The 17511-nt window shown below is 47.1% G+C and overlaps 1 protein-coding gene and 1 long non-coding RNA gene across 10 annotated transcripts in view; one reads left to right on the top strand and one right to left on the bottom strand.

The window, feature by feature from the left end:
* Window positions 1-13285, bottom strand: part of ZEB2 (zinc finger E-box binding homeobox 2) — a 129695-nt gene extending 116410 nt beyond the window's left edge. For 2 of the 9 annotated variants that reach the window (XM_071216462.1, XM_071216463.1), the window contains exons 1-2: window positions 10447-10818; window positions 10038-10179 (exon numbers count right to left, since the gene is read on the bottom strand). In XM_071216462.1, coding sequence (XP_071072563.1) covers window positions 10038-10110 — 73 coding nt within the window. In that variant the 5' untranslated portion in view covers window positions 10111-10179; window positions 10447-10818. The other 7 variants (XM_071216461.1, XM_004480422.5, XM_071216460.1 and 4 more) reach the window with 7 other exon arrangements.
* LOC131279221 (uncharacterized) lies at window positions 11118-16456 on the top strand. Its single transcript, XR_009186599.2, has 3 exons — window positions 11118-11338; window positions 12726-12876; window positions 12981-16456. It is a non-coding gene; the product is annotated as an uncharacterized lncRNA (long non-coding RNA).
* The last annotated feature ends 1055 nt before the right edge of the window (window positions 16457-17511 follow it).

Below are 17511 nucleotides of genomic sequence, written 5' to 3'. Positions count from 1 at the left end.
CTAGTTTATAGTAGACTGTGTGTTGTTTTAAGTTGAAGTAACACAGAGTAACCAAGAAAAATGAAGAACAACTTAAAAATGGATTGTATCCAATAGAACATGCTGTTTAATCCCACAGATTATAGGAAAAGTCAGCAGGAATCTTGATTTTATTATAATGTAAAAAAAAGATAACAAATATGTTTACTAACATTTCTATATTGTCTTCTAATTTTAACAACTACTTCAAATCTCATCCCCTCCACTCTCAATAATAGACCCGACTTTGTAAATAACCATGAATCATTATAAAGATTACATTCCTCAATTGAAAAATGAAAGCAAAGCTCAATCAGATCCTTCTCAAAATGTTTGTTCCTCTTACAACCCTGATGTGTCCATGCTCTTTACTCTGTGGAAATCTGATTTTTTGAGAAGCCTGAATTAATTTCTAGCCAAGATTGCAGCATCCTCTGCAAATGTACATGGTTTTATTAGCTATCACACTCTCGGGTCACAAACATACAATATCTGATGAGACATTGATCATCTTCCTTCTCCTTTCTGTTTTCAGCTCTAACTTTCCTGTCAGAAGCCTGAAAAAATATGCACAGTTACTGTTGCTGAGGGGAGACAAAGTTTAACTTCTGGGTTGGCAATCGGAGAATAATTCATGAGCAGATTTCTAGCAAATGATATGATTTGCTAAATTTTTGGTCTTTGATTTATATTTATGTACTCCTGCTACTGCTAAGGTTTTGCCAACCTCAATTAGATCATGAATGAGATCATTTTAATTCAGCCCCCAAACTGTGACCTGACCATGGTCTGAAAGTGTTCAAAAAGTAATTTTAAGCCTCCCTTTGATTTGAAAAGGGATACTGCATGCTTGGTCGTTCATACAAATAACATAAAACTTAATTATTGGATGATCTGGCAGAGGACCTTCTTGCCAAACAACAGTCAATGCCAGCTACTGTAATGCTGGCACTGCCCGGGCACCCGCGCGCACAGCCCCCTTGTTCCGGGCATTTGTTCATTGTGTCTCAGGGCAAGATGCTTTCCAATAGGATTCATGGATCTGGGAGTCAGGGTGCAATGGGAAGGGTGTACCATATTTATAACTCCAGTTAAAAAATGCTGTCTCACCTAGAGGGAAGTAGATCTGCGCTGTCAAATCACCAGGAGGCTGTGACAAAGGGAGCTTGCAGCCTGACACACGGTGTAACAACATAGCAAACACCTTTAATTCTGTCATGTCTCATACCCTTTACTTTCTCACACATTTGTGGCTGCTCAAACGTTGACACCTACACTCTTTTTCGAAACTAAATATGGCAATCTTATTTAAGCCCAAATGCAACACCTGGAAAGTTATTCTTGTGCCCAGCAAAAAATAACCATCAACTCCTCCCTCTTATAAATGCCTCTCGCTTGCTCTGGAGTCTCAAGTTGGTAACGGCCGGCCCGCCTGAGGCCCTAGTTCTGAGGTTCACATGACCTCCCAAGCTCTGAAAGATAGGCAACATTTCCCCCTCGAAAAGATGCGATGGCTGAGATAATGTCACTGCCCAATTTGGCCTCTTTCACCTTTTCAAGTTGAAGCCCTTTTCCTCATCACAAACTTCTGGTGGCTTTTACAGTAAGAAGAGAGGCCCCAGCTGCTTCAGTCCCTCTAGCTACCATAGTCTAATATTTTAAAAGCTAGAAGTGAAAATAGCTTTTCTAAAGATATTTCCTGGAATTTTTAATGCGCAGTCTTGATTCCTTTCTTTTTTTTTTTCCCTTGCCAATTATAAACCACCATTTGGAGGGCTTATGAGCAATGTAAGTCCACCTCATCTAATTAAACCACATTGTTTTAAAAGCTTGAACAGTTTTCATGTCTACAAGACTTGTCTGAATAATAAAGTGCTGCAGCCAGAGTTCTGAGTGTCTTTGGAGAGCTTGGATTTTATCTCTGCGTGAAAAGGGCCAGGCACTCAAAGAGTTAAAGAGTGTTCCCGCATTGCTGGGTAGGTTAATATCACAGCTGCCTGGTAAAGCATTATCCTGGTACCTCACTTAACAAAAGCCTCCTTTTGCAAACAGACTCCCACTTTCCCCCCAAGTGTCCAAAGGTGTTTACTGAAGTAAATCTGCCTAAATCCTTCATTGCTTGGGTCATGGGGGTAGAAAGGAGGGGTGGAAGGTGTAGGAATAATCTCTTTTTGTAAAGTCCGTAAATCTTCTGGGAAAAAAAATCAAGAATCTGTGTCACATGCTCATATACAACTTCTAATATCTCCGTTAGCTTTGCTCTTATAAGTGAAATCTGTCACAAAGGCTATTGGAAAAGTCCCCCCCCCCGCCCCCCATTTCAAATTATTCCCTGCTCTTGGAAGCCACTGCGCCACCAAAGTTGTGTGTGTGTCTTGTATGCTTAATCTAATTGTTGAAGAAAAAAACCATTGGTATCATAAAAGTGGTTTCAGAGAGAAAAAAAAAAAAAGAAAAGAAAGGGCAGTTTAGCAGCAAGATAATGTAGCTGAAAAGTTGTCACGAGAGGCTTCTGCTCTTGCCGTGGTCACATTCCAACACCATTAACTGCATGTTACTTTTACATGTTGAAAATGGAGGCAAATAACACAGTAAAACCTGAGAGATACCTCTGCGAGGGCCTAAGTCGTTCTCAGTAAGAAGAAGCCCTTTAGGCATAAACTTTCTCTCGCAAGAGAAAGTGAATACCACTAACCCCTCCCTACAAATCTTGAAGCATCCAGTTTGAGATACAAAAAAGGCTGTCATCTCACAAATGTTAAACATACTAAAAAAATCTGAAAAAAAAAAAGTATGGAGAAGGTGTGAAAAACGTGGCACTTTACAGCCCTCAAAGCTTTTAAAAATAGAACAACTTTTCCCCCTAAAATTCTTTTCAGAGAATTTTTTTTCCCTTTTTGGCTCATTTGAGAGTTTCTTTCTTGGCTTTTTTCCCCTTTCATTTGAAAATATGAATTATCATAAGAAGTCAGGGGGAAAAATGGGAAAGTCTTTTCCAGTTTTCCTGAGGATTTATCAGTGTGCTCAGGCTGGGTGTGAGCACGGCTCCCCTTCTCTCTGGTACAGACACCCATCTCGAGAAGCAGACCAGGCGCTCCCAAGACTTCATCCCTCCCTCGTCCTGAGCAGTCTCCAGCTGCCCTCTCGCTCCCGCCCCCCCACCCCCACAATGCCTCTCACCTCCCCAGTTTAATGGTAAACAATGACAGTTATTAAAGCGAAATAACAGGCAGCACTCAAGAGCTGGAAGTCCACACACCTGACCCCAAGTTTAACAGGCTTCTCGGAGTAGAATTTGATCCTTCCCTGACACTTTTTACCTCAAGTGTTGAGCGGGTGGCCATGAATAGCACAGACATGCCATCTTGTAACACTATATGCACGTCAGGAGGGACCAGGCCTGGTTGAGCATCAGCTATATAAGGTTGGTAACCAGGGGAAGCCCAACAAACAGCCCCAAACACCTAAGTTATTTTACTCAGCCACTACCCTCTGCTTCTCTCTCTCTCTCTCTCTGTCTCTCTGTCTCTCTCTCTTTCTCTCTCTCTCTCTCTTTCTTTTCATCTTGGCTTTCTGTGGCAGAATGCAAATGGAGCCTGCCGGCGGTGAAAGGGCTGAATTGTGATTAAGAAGAAGAAGAGCTCCTTTCTTTGTTCTCCCCTCAGGGGATGTTTACTGGGAGAGACACAGCGGATCAGATATGAAAGGCATTCAGGTCAGCATTGATGTGAGCGAAAGTGAAATCATACCTAAGGCATTCAAAAGACCGCCGTGTCAGGGGTTCAGCTAACGGTGCAGCTACCGTGTGTGTCTTCCCGAAGAGGCAAAAATCTTTTCACAGACTGGCGATTTTTTTCTCTCTAATTTACTACAAAATTATGAAAGTTCCCCCTCCCCCCTGTTTACCTCCCACCAAATGACACAAAAGTTAGCGTTTTCTCTCTTCTGGGACCACACGTGATATCAGACTAACTTCTACTATTACCTAAAAGAACCAGCAAGGTGCCACCTGAGCTGCGAAACCTTTTATATTTTATTTATTTTTATAAAACAGGTGTATTCACGTGCATTACATATATGCATAATGTGCAGGGGAGAGCTGAATGAAGAGAAAAGACACACGCGTGGATGGGTTTTCCTCTCACCTCCCTCAGAGGAAACACACATGCACACATAGTGTAAAAACAGTACAGAACACCTTAAAACGAAATCCTTTATTTACTTTGTAACTACCAGTTACACTTTTCCTGAGAGCTTTCAGTCTGACATGACTGTCACCCAAGATAAAAAGTATTTGGCACATAGTTATTAAGGCAAAGGCATCCATAAAGTCTACTGATTATTATCGTCTTCCTTAAAAAAAAAAAAAGCCTGATGAAGAAATACTTGGATCTTACTTTTTAAAAGTTTACACTCCCCACGGCCTAAATAGTCATTCCATAGATTTTCCAAGTGGTAAGCTGATGCTGTTGGCATAAACAGAGCTACATAAATATATTCAAAATTCACAAATCACCACAAACGTACACTTAATGAGGAGATGCCTAAATGTTTTAAGCCTTAAAAATGAAAAGAAAATCACATTTCATCTTCTGTTTGCTAAAGAAAGAAAAGAAATAGAGAGAGGGGAAGAGGGCTGTATTTATTGGTTTTAAATCATCCTCCCCTCTGCTCTGAAATATTTTTTCCAACCTTCATCTTGGCTAAAAAGCGTATTTGGGCTTATGTTAACATCTGCTTTTGTGGTGACATTTAATTCTGTATATTTTCAACTAGTGTTTCTGCATCACAGATTTTCCTCCTTTATCTCTTTGCTCTAAAAAGACAACCAAAGAGCAATCAAAAAGGTGTCTGACTTGGCCATTCAGACAATTGCCCCCTTGTGGGAATGCGGGAATGAATGGTACAGTGGACACCCCAGCACCATTGACGTTATAAACATGTAAATGAAACACATTAGGGCAGACAATCAATTGTCTGTGAGCATTGCAAACCTGCACTCCCTCTCTCTGTGACAGGCACAAAATAGTGTCTACCTTGGGAAGCCACGGTGCTGGACAGGAAAAGGACAAAGAGTTCCCTTTCACACAGAAGAAAATGCACCTTTAAAAGCCTTGGAAGAATGCATACGACAAAAAGTGTTGTAGGGAAAAGAATCTCCCACATCTTGGAATAAACGCGGTACTGCTAGATAGCTAGGAATACCCTCCTTTCCTACTTTCAGAGTAGACGTGCATTTTTTTCCCTAGGAAATATTCTTTAAAACAGCAGTTGAGTCTTTGATAACCTCTTGGTATTTTCTTGACTTTGAACAAATTATGAGAGCATGAAAGAATCCAAAGCATATGACATAGCAGTTGAGCAGGGAACTTTAATCTTGGTTTTATTCTATTTGAAAACAAATGCTTAACGATGGGAATTTATCTTAATTTGGCAACAGAGAAACAACGTAAAGTTTAAAATCCTTAGCCCACCCTTAACCCTGCTGAGTGCCACTCCATGGATGCCAGCAGGCTAGTGGCTCTACTACAAAGGCATGTTCTACCCTAATTCTCTTAGTGTTTCCAAACCGAAATAAAATAAGTAGATCAGTCTAGATACTTCGCCCCCAGCCTTGTGTGTGTGTGCAGTGTGACAAAACTTGCAGGAGATCTCCTCAAACAGAAAAGGATGGAGACGGATGTCTTTGGAGCGCCCTTAGAACTGGTACCTGCCACATAAATTGCCTGTGTGTGCTTTGAGAGTCAGCAAAATAGGCCCCCTCTAAGCTCATCAACTTTCCGAAGGAAGCTACTTGCAAAAGATTTTCACGCTTGCAAAGATAACCAAGTCTGAACCTCTGTAATCCAAAGGAAACTTCCCTTTCACTCTTGTATTGTGGGGCTCTGACTCTCGGTACCCCATCCCCGCCTCACTTCTCAGGGAGGAGAGCTGGGAACCACATCCTTAAGGACTTGATTGTATTCCCCTTCCTTTTCACTTGAGCATCTTCGAAAAGGGAACCACTTCTTCATCCATTGCTTCTAAGCATCACCACCAGCACCTGCACTTCCTTTAAGGAAATGATCAGGAGTGAGGGTTCATTTTAAACAGATAACCATTTCTGCTCATCTGATTGCTTCTTTTCTAGGATCCAAAGCCCTGAAAACATCCAACTTGATCTCCTTTCTCTAACACTGGAAATCAGAGACCAAAGGTGTTTCTAAAAGGCTCCCTCACACATAGTTCCCAACCCTTTAACTGAAACTTTAGAGAAAAATCAACTTTTCTTTCCTTCTTCCACCCCCCCCCCCATTATGTTTTTCAAAAGACAACTTAATTCCTTTTTCTGAAGCAAGCAGTTTCCAGATTTGATTTGTGTTACGTGTGCACGCGCTCGCGATTTTTCAGAGGTTCGTGCCGGGAGGCAGTGGGCTGGAGAGGCAGGCCCCTCTTTTCAGGCTCCGCGGGAGGCAGGAGGGAAGCAGGAGCATCCCAGGAGCGGGAGCCTGAAACAGGCAAAAGCAACAAACTTTGCAAGTTACAAACGAGCTGCGCCGGTGGCAGGCAGCAGCCGGGTACCTCCGACTTCGATCGCTCAGTTTCTGACTCAAAGGCTGTGTGAAGAGAGTGGGGTATAAGCATGGGGATGAAAAAGGGGGGGCTGGGTTTTCCCCCTCCTCTCCAGCTTCAGTGAAAGTATTACAAAGTGAGTCAGGCGACTGGGAATCATCTGACTGCACTTTCTTGAAACCGACACACATTCTTGTCTTCGGGCAACTCACTTTTTGCCTCCTTTCCCCTCACCCCACTCCCCCTTTTTTCCAGCACATCTTATTTTCTGGGAAGCGACTGCATCCCTTTCCATGTGGGGGAAAGAAGACTGCCTGCTTGCTATGGGTTAACTTGCCTCTGACACTGTATTTGCCAGGCATCTTGCTAGCCTCAGAATTTTGAAGGTTGGATTTTAGATTCTTGTTTCTCTCATTGTACATTTATGTTCCTCGAACTGCTTCCTTCTCCTTAGCTTTTTAATAATTGTGTACATCATTGTCTTCTAGTCTACGTCCCTGACCAGCCTTTCAAATATACACACGCACACTGCTTCACACATTTTATCTCCTTATTGCCTGAGTCTATATATATCCACTGTTGACTTCATTAAAATTATATAAAGTGCCATTCTAGTTTCCTGGATGACCATCTCTCTTTTTTTTCCCAGCTTCTACTTCTATGATTATTATTGCCATTATTCCTTTCCAGGAATTTCTATATGATTTTGATAAGCATCATCATATTTAGTGCTATCAGCAAAGACACAAGCTCAAAAGTGACATCTTTTCCATGAATCCAGAAAAGAAGAAAAATCCACTCAGTTCAGATAAATCCTGGCAATTCTCAAAGGGAAAGGCATTGGATACATGCTTGATGAGAAAGAAAATGAAAGGGGGGGGGGGTGGAGGGAACTCTTCTACCTGCTTCGCAAAACCAGGACATTGCTCAATCAGATCAGATCCAAAGAAAAACACTGACAAGTAACCAATTCACAGCCTAGTTTTCCACATATAATTTGGTAAAAGAGAGAGGTAATAGTCAAAGTTAAAGAAGCTGCAAGCAATGAACAGGCTTGAGGTTAACTGTGCAGGATCTGGACTAATTGCCTTAAAATGTACAAATCAACTTTTCACTCCAGGGTGTGAGGACGCTTCTCCCAAGTTAGGGACAGGGCGGTGGGGGCATGGTTGCAGCGTCCACGGCAGCGCAGGTCTCTGGTTTTCCATTCCACCTGTGAAAGCTCCAGTGGGCCTCCCTCTCTGCCAGCCCCTCGTGTTCCCAGGAAGCCCAGAGCTCTCTATTTCCCCAGATCTGGCTCTGGCCTGACCTCACTGCACCGCCAGGCTGGTCATCAGCGGCAAAATCGGGAAGTGGGTGGGAGGGGGAAGGCAACTAGAAACACTCTAAATAGTCTTTCCTGCAAAAGAACACTTCTGGGAGCCTTACGACTGTTTAACATAAGGGGAAAAAAGTCTCCTTGACACAAAGCTTTTGTTACCCAGTTGATCAGCAACGTGCTTTAGATACTTGTAAGAGGGGGGATCAGCCCCACAACAGACATTGATCTTAGAAAATCAATAACCAACATTTAATAAAAAGAACGGAGGAAACACAAGAGAGGAGAAGGGAACATTAGGTGTAATTTTAGTGTCTACTAAATTACAGAGAGATGGGAAAGGGGAAGTCTCCTGTGGAAGGACCACCTTAAATAATGCCAGACACCAGAGAGAAGAAAAAATTAAATTAAAAGAGAGAGGGGAGGGAGAGAGACTTAGAAAGAGGTAGGCTGAACTGGATCTTGGGGAAGCAGCCCCGAATATATTATTGTACTTGTTTTTTTGTAATCCTAAGCCAAGCAAATAGATCAAAGGCAGCACAAAGGGAAAAGGCAGGAGAACGTAACGAACAGTTTCTGACTAAAATTCCTCTATCACTCCCCCATATGGCTCGACACCTCCACCACAACAAGCAAAAGACACACACATACTCACACACACACGCACACACACGAACAAAACCGAGAGAGCGAGAGAGAGCGAGAGAGAGAGAATGAGAGAGAGAGAGGCATCGTTTGTCTCTAATCAAAATTCTCTCGTCTTTGTGTTTTTCTCTCTCTAGCACCCCACACTGCGCCCCCAGCCGCCCCCTCCCGTGCAGTTCTGGGGTAGGCCAGGGGCGCGCACAATCGTCTTCTCTGGAGGAAAGTTGCTCCAAGTGGGCCCGGGCGGTCCCCGCGACTCGGGCTGCGGGAGACCGGGAGGCCGGGCCAGCGCCGGGTCCCTGCGCTCAGCTCAGGAGCGTCTACACGGCCGCGCTCCGGGTAATAGGGCTGAAGGCGAGGGGAGCGAGAAGTTTCCTTTCTGAGTCTAGGCTGCCTCTTGTTCGCCTGTTTGTTTTAGGGTTGTTGTGTTTTTTTTCTTTTTTAAACTCTGTGTCCTCCATCAGCCCCCCCCCCCCCCCCCCCCCGGGCACCGTCTCTCGTCCCCAGCCCTTTCCCCTCCCCCAGGCGGCTTCCGCGCTCTTGCCAATCACTTTTCCCTTTTATTCCCACGATTTTGTTTTGGAGAATACCTCGGGGGTCTCTCTCCCTCCCTCCCTCTCCTCGTCCCTACTCTCCCTCTCTCCAAGATGGACTGACTAAACTGTCACACACACCCCTTTAATCCCCCCCCCTCCGCCCCCCATGTGTGTCCACCTCGCAACCCCATCTTCCTCCTTCCTGACTCAGCCTGGATAACGGGCTCCTCATGACCATGTAGAAACTGCCCGGAAAAGTCTCGCTGCGCCCTGTGCCTCCGCCAGTCCCCGGGGTGGGGGCCAGAGCCCGCTGGGGAGCAGCCGTCCACCCCCGAGCCCGCACGGACCCCGCGCCGAGCCCGCACGGAGCCCCGCGGGGCCGGCCGCGTCCCTCCCACCCCCGGGGCCGGCGCGCCAGGGCCGAGCTGGCTGCCCGCGGACCGTTACTTGGCGCACGGAGAGGCGGCCGGGCGAGTCCGGCAAGAAACTTTGAGCCTCGCCGAGGCACAGCCCCGGGGGCTCCTCTCCCGCGCGCGCAGTCCCCCGGCCCCCCCCCGCCCCCGGCCCGGGACCCTGCCCGGCCCGGCTCCCGGGGCCCCCGCCCTGCCCCGGCCGCACGCTCCCGCAGCCCGGCCGGCGACCCTGCGGGCCCGGGGCGAGCGGCGCGGGCGGCGGGCGGAGGGCCGGCGGGAGCGGCGGGCCGGCGGCGCGGGGGCCCCGGCCCGAGCCCAGCGCTCCGAGCCCCCGGGCGCCCCGACGCCCACTCCGCCCGGCGCTTCCCCCCACTCCCCCCGGTGCAGCCGCGGCGCGCGCCGGGCTCCGGCGGTGGCCGCGGAGGGAGGCTCTGCCGCGAGCCCCGGGCGCCGCCGCCGCCGCCGCCTCGGTTCCTTTTCCCCTCTTCCCCGCCTTCTGCCTGGGTCTCGAGTCGCGGAGTGGCCCGGAAAAGTTTGGTTCGGGCCGCTTCTTACCGTTTTTCCTCCTGGGATTGGCTTGTTTGCGCCTCTTGCACCGGGGGCCATCCGCCATGATCGGCTGCTTCATTGATAAGAGCGGATCAGATGGCAGTTCGCATGGACTCGGCGCCCTGCTTCGGCAGCACGCAGGCTCGATCTAGCAACCAAACACAGCGACAATGTGGGCATCGCCCGCGCCCATTGAAACGCGCGCGGGCCGCCCAGGGGAGCCGGGCCAGGGCCCCGGCCAGCACCCATCCGCGCCCCCCAACGCCAAAGCGAAACTTCGGCGACCCCCTCGCGGCCCCCCACCCCCAGCCCCGGCCCCGAGGCGCTTTGTGTTTGTTACTGTTTGGTGTGTTGCACCCGCGAGGGGATCAGAGAGACAAGAATTACATCTTCAAAATGAGTCATAACTCCTGACCGTATGAGGGAATGCACACGGCGGTACCGTAGGCTGCTCGAGTCCAGGCGAGGCGGACCCTTTCCTCCGAAAAGTCCTCAGCCCGGCTCGGGAACTTGGGGTGAGCCGAGGCTCGCTTTCGCTCTCATCTTGTCTCCCCCCCACCCCATTCCCCAGAGGAAACAAACAAACAAACAAACAAGCCAACACCGCCAAACAGCCCCCGATGAAGCACACTCGGGCAAATTGATAATAGTAATTATGGGAAGCCCACTCGCCCGCGCCCCCTCCCCTCCCCTTTTGGAGTTTATCGAGGCACTTTCTCTTCCTCCCCCCACCCCTCCAAATTAAGATTCCCGGTTTCACGCCGCCACAAGAAATGTAATTATAAGCCTCTTTGGACACTGTCCCTTTCCCCTCCCCCCTCACTTTGACAATATTTACTTAAGTATTTGGCCCCCCCACCTCACTCACACCCATACTCCCCCACAATGGTCCCCTTAAATAGTTCCAGTAGAATTTTTTTTTTCTCCCCCTCAAGAAAGAAAGAGAAAGTCCAACAACACGGCAATACTTTTAAGCTCTACTAAATGATCGTATCCTCTCTGGCTTCGAAACTTTTGTACCTAAAAATTGAGAGAGGCGCTGCATTTTTTTTTTTTTTCCAGCTGAAACTGTCAAAACTTGGAGAGGGGGAACCTCGGAGGCAGGCAGAAGAGGAGAATCCAGAAACTCGGAGGAGGTTGGGAAGATGCTGTGCCTCGAGGATTAGTTTAAACAGGGGGCTATAAAAGATGTAACAGATGCAAACTGTAACACAAGGGCAATTAACCCTTTCTCTGCCTCGCAGCTCAGTCCTCACGCTCCGCACCTATTGTTTTCTGTGCTGGAAGCTTTGCGGAAAACCTGGAAAGTGAGTGTCAGTTTCCACATATTTGATTGGGGGGGGGGGGGTGGTCAGAGAGAAGGGGAAGTGGATGTTTTAGAAAGCGCCTTTAATTTAACCTAGGCAAAGAAGGAGACTTTTTCAATTTAAGTTTGACACATTTTGTCATTTCTTGGCTCACCTATTAATTTGAAATAGTTGGGGAAAATCCTGAAATAAAGAAATGGGCACACAAGTATCTGGGATGAAACAGCTGGCCCGTCTGTATTCACGCTGAAACTTACACACGATTGCATATAAATATATGTTTAATAAAGTAAGCTGCTAGTTTTATGAGCATGTGTGTGTGAGGGAGAGACAGGACATTTGTGCTGTAAACTTTATCTTTGCCTGTTATTTCTAACTCTGGAGTTAGTAATCTTGCCCTCATCATTATAGGGGGAACATGTAAAATATATAAGTAGGTGGAAGATAAACACATTCATGTTAGCTGGGATCATCACCATTCCTGGGAACTCCTGATATTTCTCTTGACTTTTCAATGCCAAAGTGTGGAAGGGATATGTGTGTATGTGCCTTCTGTTAAATTAATGCCTATATTACTTTGCCATTTAAAATAAAATTTCAGAAAGTTATCCTTAATTTAAAACCCTAATATCCTGACAGCAGTTTTCCTCCCAGCTGTAGTGACCCCCCCCCCCCCCCACTTTGGTAAACGACTCAAGCTCCATGAGGACTTTCACTTCTTTATTTATGATCACAGAAGCTGAGGTGTTACTTCACACACACACAAAGAATGAAATAAAGAAATGAAACTCGCTAAGCAGACAAAAACAGGCAACTTTCTGCTTAGAAAACAGCCTTCTCCAGTGGGAGACGATGGTCTGCCATGTCTATGAAAAAGACTTGCCCCTGAATTTTCTAGGTCTGTATCAATCAAGTTTTGTAATTATTAACAGGTATTTGCCAAGTTTTAATTGCTAAATATAATGAATTGGAATTAGATGCAAAAAATAGAGCAGACAGCTCTCCCCTTGATGAGTTTTTATTCCAGCCATGTAGTCCTCAATAAAACTTTTGCTAACCTAGGTAGCAAAAGGCACCTTTGGTTACCTGAGTGGGCAGGTATTGGGCAAATTATTGGGGGAGGGAAAAAAAAAAGGAGAGAAAATGAAGGCGAGGTAGCTAGAGTGCGAGAGAAAGCGAAGAAGCCACTCTTGGGAGAAGCTTGCCACAAAGGAGCAAAACCCACCTGAAATTCCTGCCCAAAGACACCCCTTCTCACTTCAGACTCACATTCCCACTCAAAAGGAGAAAATCAGAAAAGGAGGGTGGGGGACAAGCACACCAAAAAAGGATTAAAAAGAGAGAAAAGGGGGAAAAAAAAAACCTACCTGCGAAGTCTTGTTTGTAGTTTTGGCCAGAAATGGTGAGAAGAAAAAGCATGAAGAAGCCGCGAAGTGTGGGGGAGAAAAAGGTGGAAGCGAAGAAACAGCTCCCGGAGCAAACTGTACAAAACCTCGCCAAGAGTGTCGGGAGGCAGGACCGTTATTCCTGCGGAGCAGGTTAGAACTGATCTCTTTCGGCCACTCCAGGAAACACAAACCTGGGGACGGACTGACGTGTTACGCCTCTTCTAATGACATTTTTTTCTTTTTCTTTTCTGTAGGAGAGAGAGGAGAGACCCTGAAACACGCGCCACCTATCTTTGTGGGGAGGGATAATTGAAGCGCCCTGAGCGTGAGCATCATGTGAAAAACGTGATCGCCAAGTTTCTCTCTGGGAAAGGATCTGGGATAGATTATACCTTGAAGTCTCCGCAAACGCTTTAGTGGAAGAAATGAAATTCCACCTCCCTCCCTTCCTCTCTCCCTCCCTCTCGCCTCCTTCCCTCCCTCTCTTCTCCACGCCCTCCCCCCCACCCCCCACCCCCCCGTCAAGCCTTTGGCATCATTATCCTCATCACTAAATCCTACAGAGTACAGGGCGGAAAACGGTGCACACCATTCACAGAACTGGACAACTCCAAGGGGCGAAAGTTAAAGGGAAAGATCCCGGGTCCTCAAACCAGATCGCCTCTTCTTACAGAGATAGCTCTAATCACCAGATTTAAGATGCACATTAAGTTGTGTGGATTTCTCAGCACGGCCTCTCGAACTAAATTTTTTGCCCTTTCTCTCTCTCTCTTTTTTCTTTTTACATGCCAGAGCTAAAGGGGGAAAAATGCTGCTTGGGAACTGCATCTTAGGGCGTGGGTATTGAGGGGCGAGGGGGGAGGATGCAATGAATTCCTGGATTTGGTCCCAATACTAAAAAGTAGTTTGGTATTTTCAAAAAAAAAAAGGGGGTCTCTAAGTAAATTAACATAGAGCTCTGGGCTGACGGATCTTTGAATCTCTCTACAATCATACAGAGACCGCACTACAAAGTGAGGGAGTGAGTGTGTGTGGGGAGGCAGGAGGCAAAAGGAAAGCGAGAAAGGCCATGAGGAATTTAGCAGGGAAGGAAGAGCATGATATTAAACGGCATGGGGTCTAAGTTTTGGAGTATTTTTTTGATATTGCAATTAAAATAAAATTAAAAAGAAAAGACTCCACCTTTGCTCTGAAGGGATTGGTTATGCAAATATGGAAGGGATTTCCTGGAGAATACAGCTTTCTACTGTATGGTTAATTAAATAATCACTCAAAAGCTTCCAACGTGACGCTTCTGTCGTAATCCAATCAGGTTACATAGGTCCTAAACAAGAAAGATATTTTCCACATCTGGAAGTCAGCAATTTAGCAAGTACTGCACATTATTAACCAATTCAGAGCCCACTTCCCAGGGGAATTTTTTTTTTTGAAGTTTAAGTGTTCTTAACCAATGCTCTGCTGTTTTGTTAATCAAAAAGCTGGTTTACACTGCACATAATTGGAACTAATATAGAAGTAAATAAAGACAGCCAAATTTGAGGATGCTGAACACAGGCATTTATCGGAAAAGGAAGAAATCTCTTAGCCTCTGATGGTTCAGGCTCAATTTCTTAAAGAACCGACAGGCTTTTTTTTTTTCTTTCCCCTTCTTCTTCTTTTTTTTAATAGTGAAAGTGCTTGAGAACCTCAGAGCACAGATAAACTTCCATTGTTACTGCCTTTGGGCTCCATTGGAAAGGTGAAGGTGGAGGTGTGAAGAGGACCAAAGAGCTGACACCAGTTTTTCTGCTTTAATACTGTCAAATATTTACAGCTCACTCTTTTCACTCTGATGAAATCTGAAACAAATAATACCCTGATCCTACACTAGACTTTTACTTACATTAAGATAAACTGCTTGGAACTGTGTTTTGAATGTGTGCCTAAAGCAAGAGTTTGAATGCAAGAGTCTCTGGCAATTGCACTCAAAGGAGGGAAAAGCCACCACACGGGTTGCCACATCCACACTCCCAGAGGTGCTGTGTCTTTGTATTTTGTATGTTTATTTTTCTGGGGAGGAGGAAGAGCACTAGCCACCCAGCATGACCACAGCCAGCTCTTAAAGATGGAAGAAAGTAGATTTTCACATTTAGTTACAGACTCAACTCTGTCCTAACTTAAGCATTTATTACTATAAGAAAAGGTGGATAAATTAACCACCTCCCCATGCCTCCTCCTCATCCCAGATAAAGCACCTATAGAAACAGAACATTCAAGATTTTCTGTCTAAGACTTAATAAAAAAGTAAACATTTTCAACATGGATCAGACATTCTCAATTTTCTATCTTTCATTTCCTTTAATATGATATCCTAAATATATGGGTTGCTTATCAAGGTCCTCCTCTGAGAATTATTACTACTGTTAATATCATTTTCCCTCCTCCTCCCCCTTTTTCCTTTTTTTATGAAAAATTAATGAATTGGACTTCAGCTTTCTCTAGAAGTTTGCTTCCCAACCTCCTTTCTCCCGTTCCTGAGGAAGGAGTCCAAAGCTGGAGAGAGAACAGGCAGGACCCCACTTAAGGAGCCCACATAGCCTTTGGAGACCCCCCTCCCCTCCTCCCCCTCCCCTCTCCCCCCCTCCCCCGCAAAACCTCTGGTCAAAGATTCCAATGGAAGGGCTAACAAAACACTTGTTTTTATTATGTGTATCAAATGTCAGGCTACTTATGATCTGACTTAAAAAGAGAGAGAGGGAGAGAGAGTGAGAGAGAGAGAGAGAGAGAGAGAGAAACCCCTAAGTAGTTCCATTAAAAACACCTAATCATCTGATTACCCTGGACTCAGTAATTGTTCAAGTGGCAGAAGGCAACCCCTAACACTTAGCACTTGGAGTCCCGGAGTGCAAGTATTTGATTTGGGAAATCTTTCAGGTTCTCATCAAGGTGGGTATTTGGGTCCACGAGAAGGGTCCTCGAGAGGTGTGAGCGCGCGGCTAGGGTGCCCCCCGCCCCTGCCTGTCACGCTTCCCCGGCGTTGGGCAGGAAGAGTTCCCACCATCGCACAGGCGCTGGGGTCGGAGGAAGACGGAATATCAGTTTGACCGGAGCAGTCTCTCAATACCAGGGCCAGGTCGGTGACAATGGTGATCGTGGGATCGGCGAGATTCAGGAGCGCAAGACGCAGGAAAAGTCGAGAGAGGACTGGGGGATCCTTGCTCTCGGCTCCTCGCCCAGCAAAGCAAGTCCTGCACATGAATCGTTCTTTCCCCGTCTGTGCTCTCCATTAATAATCCACTTCGAGATTACCGCAGGAGAAGGGGATTAAAAGCACAGATTCACACAAATGTGAAATAATATTGCAAACGACCGTGGAGGGGAAAAATAATTCTTGAGGGTTTCCTTGGTAAAACAAACTGCCCCCCTCAGGAGTCCCTCCACCCAGGCAGGGTGAGAAGGATGCACTTTTGTTTTCAAATTCCCTCCAGCCAGGACCTGGTGCCTGTCCCCCCATTCACCTTTTAGTCTGTCAATGTCCTCAACTTTCCCAGCCGCTCCCCACCAGCCCCCTCCCACCTCCTGCTCCGTAGCCTGCCCAGATGCCCGAAGAGATACAATGTTTCTGCCCTTGAACACGCAAGGCTGTAGAAGGAATTCGAATTTGGCCACAGCTAATGATTTTCTTTAGCAATTTCTGTTTATTTTGTACCATGTGGAGAAAATAAAAAAGGAGCCTATTCTAGTTTTGAAACGGAATTGATCTTCCCGAGGAGTTGTTTCGACCCTGTGTCGGTACGCAGGAGGTGGGCAACTACTTTTAGAGATGCAAGCAAAGGGTGATAAGGGGGTCCCCAGGATTGGGTGTGTGTCTGTGAGTGTGTGCGTGTGCGTGTGTGTGTGTGTGTGTGTGGGGGGGCAGCAGGAGTCCAAGCCAAGCCAAAAGGTTTCTCACGTGCAAACTCGCAATCTAATCCTTTGGGAGTTGCGCCTAGGCTACGAGGGGCAAGTCTAGTTAAAAAAAAAAAATCAGGAGCATCTCTTGGAGAAGCCCTTTCCAACAAAATCAAAGCAGGACCCGAGAACCACAGACCGTCCCTAACATCCCCGCTGCGAGGCCCGCGGGCTGTGGAATCTCGCACGTCACCTGGACCCAGCAGGGAGGGCCGCTGAGAGAGGTTTATTTTATTTTATTTTATTTGAAGTAAAGGCTGAATCTCGGCTTCAGGGCTTTTGCCACCGTCTCCACGGACAGGAACCAGCAAACTTCAGGAGCCAAACGAGCGTCTTAATTTATTGATGCAAAGCAGGTCTGCTGGTTGCCCCCGATTCTCGGCGCGCTCCTGGCTCCCCCCACCCCCACCCGCTCCCAGTTTCGGTCCCTCCTTTTGATCTCCAGGAAAGGCCCGGGTGCACAGGCGGGGAAGCACGTGTGTGTGTGTCGGAGGGGGGGGGGGCGGCCCCTCCTGCCTGCCGGGGAACCCCGCGACCCCCGCCCAGACGCTGGGTCAGCTGACCCGGCTCGCCCGCGCGCTCCCCGCCCGCTGCCCCGTTTCCGGTCCCCGGGGTCCGCGAGCCGCGCTCGGAGGCCGAGCGGCCGCGGCCGGGAGGTGATGCTGGGGGCTGATTACCATGAGAAAGGCTGTGCCTGGAAAAGCGTCTTCCACGCGACTGTCAGTCTCACTGAGGGGGAACGGAAAGGGGCGCTGGAGGAGTCACCAGCAAAGTTGGAGTTTGTTGGATGCGACGCAGGCCCGAGGAGGTGGCTTTCGCCTCAACTTGGAAGTCCGGGGCGTTGAGTGTGAGGAC

This window comes from Dasypus novemcinctus, chromosome 7, assembly GCF_030445035.2.
Source record: "Dasypus novemcinctus isolate mDasNov1 chromosome 7, mDasNov1.1.hap2, whole genome shotgun sequence".
In the NCBI taxonomy this organism is placed as follows: domain Eukaryota; kingdom Metazoa; phylum Chordata; class Mammalia; order Cingulata; family Dasypodidae; genus Dasypus; species Dasypus novemcinctus.
The sequence above is the reverse complement of the archived record's forward strand: the minus strand, read 5'-3'. Positions and strand labels throughout refer to the sequence as shown.